The sequence below is a fragment of the Orycteropus afer genome, unplaced genomic scaffold (assembly GCF_000298275.1).
Source record: "Orycteropus afer afer isolate SDZICR_OR568_19922 unplaced genomic scaffold, OryAfe1.0 scaffold01057, whole genome shotgun sequence".
NCBI lineage: Eukaryota > Metazoa > Chordata > Mammalia > Tubulidentata > Orycteropodidae > Orycteropus > Orycteropus afer.
Window position 1 is genome coordinate 144,834 of NW_006922644.1, and position 4,195 is coordinate 149,028.

At 46.0% G+C, this 4,195-nt stretch overlaps 1 protein-coding gene across 1 annotated transcript in view; it reads left to right on the plus strand.

Moving 5' to 3' along the window:
• FLT3 (fms related receptor tyrosine kinase 3) overlaps positions 1–4,195 on the plus strand; it is a gene marked incomplete at its 5' end in the record, with an annotated part of 119,415 nt that overhangs the window by 71,452 nt on the left and 43,768 nt on the right. Inside the window, 2 exon segments of the mRNA XM_042783406.1 lie at positions 1,776–1,884; positions 2,156–2,334. Coding sequence (XP_042639340.1) covers positions 1,776–1,884; positions 2,156–2,334 — 288 coding nt within the window.

Consider the following 4,195-nt stretch of genomic DNA (forward strand, 5'->3'; position numbering starts at 1 on the left):
TTCTGTGTCTGTGTTAATTGGTTTCCCTTTTCTTTGTTGAAGAGGGTCTGTGCAATCCTTCTGCCTAGTCCGCCATCTTGCCGGAACTGAGTTCCCTGATAATGTTTTCAAGGTTCATCCATGCTGTAGTATGTATTAGTCCTTCATTCCTTTTTTTTTTTGGCCAAATAATATTCCATTCATATGGATATAACACATTTAATTTATCCATTCATCAGTTGGGGAGCTCTGGTGGTATAGTGCCTAAGGCGTTTGACTGCTAACCAGAAGGCTGGTGGTTCAAACCCACCAGGCACTCCTCGGAAGGAAGATGGGCAATCCACCTCCATAGAGATACTGCCCCGGAAACCAAGGAGGGGTCACCATGAGTCAGAATTGACTCGGTGGCAGTGAGTTTGGGTTTTTTGGGGGTTTTTTGAGTTTTTTATTCATCAGTTGATGAATATTTGGGTTGTTTTCACTTTCGGGCTGTTGTGAATAGGGCTGCCATGAATATTCACATGTAAGTTTTCGTTTGGATACTTGTTTTCAGTTCTTTTAGGTATATACCCAATAGTGGAATTGCTGGGCTAAACTCATTACCATCAAGTTGGATCTGACTCATAGCGGCCTCTCCTTAGGTTTCCGAGTTGGTATCACTACGGAAGTAAATTGTCCAACTGTCCTTACGAGGAGTGGCTGGTGGGTTTGAACCGCCAGCCTTCTGGTTAGCAGTCAAGTGCCTTAGGCACTACACCACCAGAGCTCTAGAGGCAGGTCCTTATCTCTTCTGAGCTGCTACTCCTGGGTGATCTTTATGTGTCTTGGCATGTGTCTTCTCCCACCTCTGCTTCCTACTCTCTGCCTAATTGTCTTGGTTGGTCAAAGGTGATCAATTTAATACATACCCTACCCTGATATGACCTCATTCACATAATAAAAGAATCCACTGACGTGGAGTCGATTCTGACCCATAGCGCCCCTAGAGGACAGAGTGGAACTGCCCCACAGGGTTTCCAAGGCTGTCAGTCTTCACAGAAGCAAAGCCCAAACCACACCCACTGCTGTGGAGTCGATTCTGACCCACAGCGCCCCTAGAGGACAGAGTGGAACTGCCCCACAGGGTTTCCAAGGCTGTCAGTCTTCACAGAAGCAAAGCCCAAACCACACCCACTGCTGTGGAGTCGATTCTGACCCACAGCGCCCCTAGAGGACAGAGTGGAACTGCCCCACAGGGTTTCCAAGGCTGTCAATCTTCACAGAAGCAAAGCCCAAACCACACCCACTGCTGTGGAGTCGATTCTGACTCACAGCGCCCCTAGAGGACAGAGTGGAACTGCCCCACAGGGTTTCCAAGGCTGTCAATCTTCACAGAAGCAAAGCCCAAACCACACCCCCTGCCATTGACTTGAGCTGATTCACAGAGACCCCGCCTTGGGTTTCTGAGGCGGTATCACCATGGAAGTAGATTGCCCAAGCTTCCTTCCGAGGAGTGGCTGATCGGTTTGAACCACCAGCCTTCTGGTTAGCAGTCAGATGCCTTAGGCACTATGCCACGATGTTTAAAAAATAAAAAGGGTGGTTGCAAGTGTGGTTTATAGTAACTCAAATGTGTCCCAAGTCGGGGCCTCACTGTATTTCATATTAGTGGGATCATACAAAATGTGTTCCTTTGTGTCTGACTCATTTCATGCAGTATCACACCGTCAAGCATCATGTATGTTGCAGCACATGTCAGAGCTTTGTGGCTGTTTGTTCATCTTACATGAGCTTTGTTCACGTGTTCTTCTCTGCAGGGAAACCCCAAGTGCTGGCAGAGGCCTCAGTGAGTCAGGCTTCCTGTTCGTCTGACGGATACCCATTGCCAACCTGGACCTGGACGAAGTGCTCAGACCAGTCTCTCAAGTAATAGAACGTTGACTTCTCTTGTAATGGAAGGTCGTAAGATGCACATCGTCCCTGACATAGTGACTCTGTCACGAGCACAGTTAATGGAGAAATAATGAAACGTTTAAAGTCATTATCTTCTGAACCCACCCTCCTTCTCAGTGGCCGTAGATTGTCTCTGAAGGTTTATGATCGAGAAGTCTCTTCATAGAGGTCGCTGTAGAAACCCTAGCTTCCACGCTGGTGTCAGCCCACCTAGCTAACATCTCTGTCTGTTGTGTCTTTTCAGCTGCACGGAAGAAATCACAGAAGGCGTTTGGAATAGAAAGGCTCACCGAAAAGTGTTTGGACAGTGGATATCAAGTAGTACCCTCAACATCAGCGAGGCAGTGAAGGGTTTCCTGGTGCAATGCTGTGCATATAACTCCATGGGCTCCTCCTGTGAGACTGTCCTCTTAAACTCGTCAGGTAGACAACAGTCGCTGTCCTACATTACGGTCAGGAATTCCCTACTGCCAAGTTAGTGCCTGGGAGCTCTGGTAGCATAGTGCCTGAGGCATTTGACTGCTAACCAGAAGGCTGGTGGTTCAAACCCACCGGCCACTCCTCAGAAGGAAGATTGGGCAATTTACTTCCGTAGTGATACTGCCTCGGAAACCCAAGGAGGGGTCGCTATGAGTCAAGTCAAGTCAATGGCAGTGAATTTGGTTTGGGCTTTGCTTCCAGTGGGTGTGGTTTGGGCTTTGCTTCTGTGAAGATTGACAGCCTCGGAAACCCAAGGAGGGGTCGCTATGAGTCAAGTCAAGTCAATGGCAGTGAATTTGGTTTGGGCTTTGCTTCCAGTGGGTGTGGTTTGGGCTTTGCTTCTGTGAAGATTGACAGCCTCGGAAACCCAAGGAGGGGTTGCTATGAGTCGGTCCGACTCAGTGGCACATAACAACAACAGCAACAACAAGTTAGTGCCTGTGGATGGCTCATCTTTGGGAAATTTCCCAAGAGAATGTCAGTGTGGTGGAGGAGAAAAGAAGGTGTTTGAGTCAGCAAGAATCTTAACTGACATAAACCGTTTGGTAGTTCAGCGTGAGGCTCTCCTCACGTTACATGATGTTGAGTTGTAGTCATGTGGGTAGAACCGTCAATTTTAAACATCAGCCAAAAGCTGAGATCCTAGAGAAACAGAGTCAGTTATTTGGAGCTCCAACATTTTTCCCCCTTTTGGCTAGCATCCTTACCTGCCACGCGCCTGATGTCCTATCTTTTTATTATTATTATTTGAGAGAAAATGGTTGAATCTTTAAAAAAAAAAAAATACTTTTTATTAGGATTTGGGTAAAAGTTTACAGAGCAAATCAGTTCTCCATTCAACAATTCACACACATTTTGTCTCCTCTCATTGACTCCAGTCCCCTCAACGTAACGTCACTCCTCCCACTTCCTCCCTGTGTTTCTCATTTCTGCTCCTCCTTCTCTCCTAACCCTTCCCACCGTCTGAGTTTTATCCTTGGGCACATGCTGCCCTTTGATCTCAAATGGTTGATTGTTCTAAAGAGTGTGTGCCTTTCTGGTGATTCTCCTATAATTTTTCATTTGTTCTTTAGAGCTCTCTCACATTAAACAGTTCAGCAACTTGCAGTAAATAGTCTAGAATTGCCCGCCCCACACAACTAACTTCACACTCACACATCTTCAGAGAGAAACACAGACCTCTTTTTTTATCCGACTTGTATACCTCTTGAGTTCAAATAGATGTAATTCTTAGGACCCTGATGAATGATTTCTTATTGAAATAAAATTTTAACAGACGTTTAGCACTGTTTCAGGTTTATAGAAACTCATATATCCTCCCCTCCTCCATATCATTTCTCCTGTTATTAACAACTTGCATTCCTGTGGTCCATTTGTGACAGTTGATAGACCAACAGTGATACAGTATCATTCATTAAAGTCCACAGCTTACATTAAGGTTCACTCTCTGTGTTGTACAGCCCTATGGGTTTTGACAAATGCATAATGTCATGTGTCCACCACCACAGTATCATACAGAATGGTCTCACTGCCCTAAAAATGCCCTGTCCACAAGGGACAAGGTTGTAGTCACTTCTTGGCCACAGCCAGTTACCCAGAGGAAGCAAGTGCTTGGAACTGTGGGCTTGGGACCATGGTTGCAGGGGACATCAAGCTCAACTGGCATAACACACTACACAAAAAATATTGTTCCATATCCTACCGTGGCAAGTAGTGACTGGGATCTTAAAAGCTAGCAAGTGGCCATCTAGATGCAACAGTGGGTCTCTCCTATCCAGAGTAAAGAAGAGTGAAGAAAACCAAA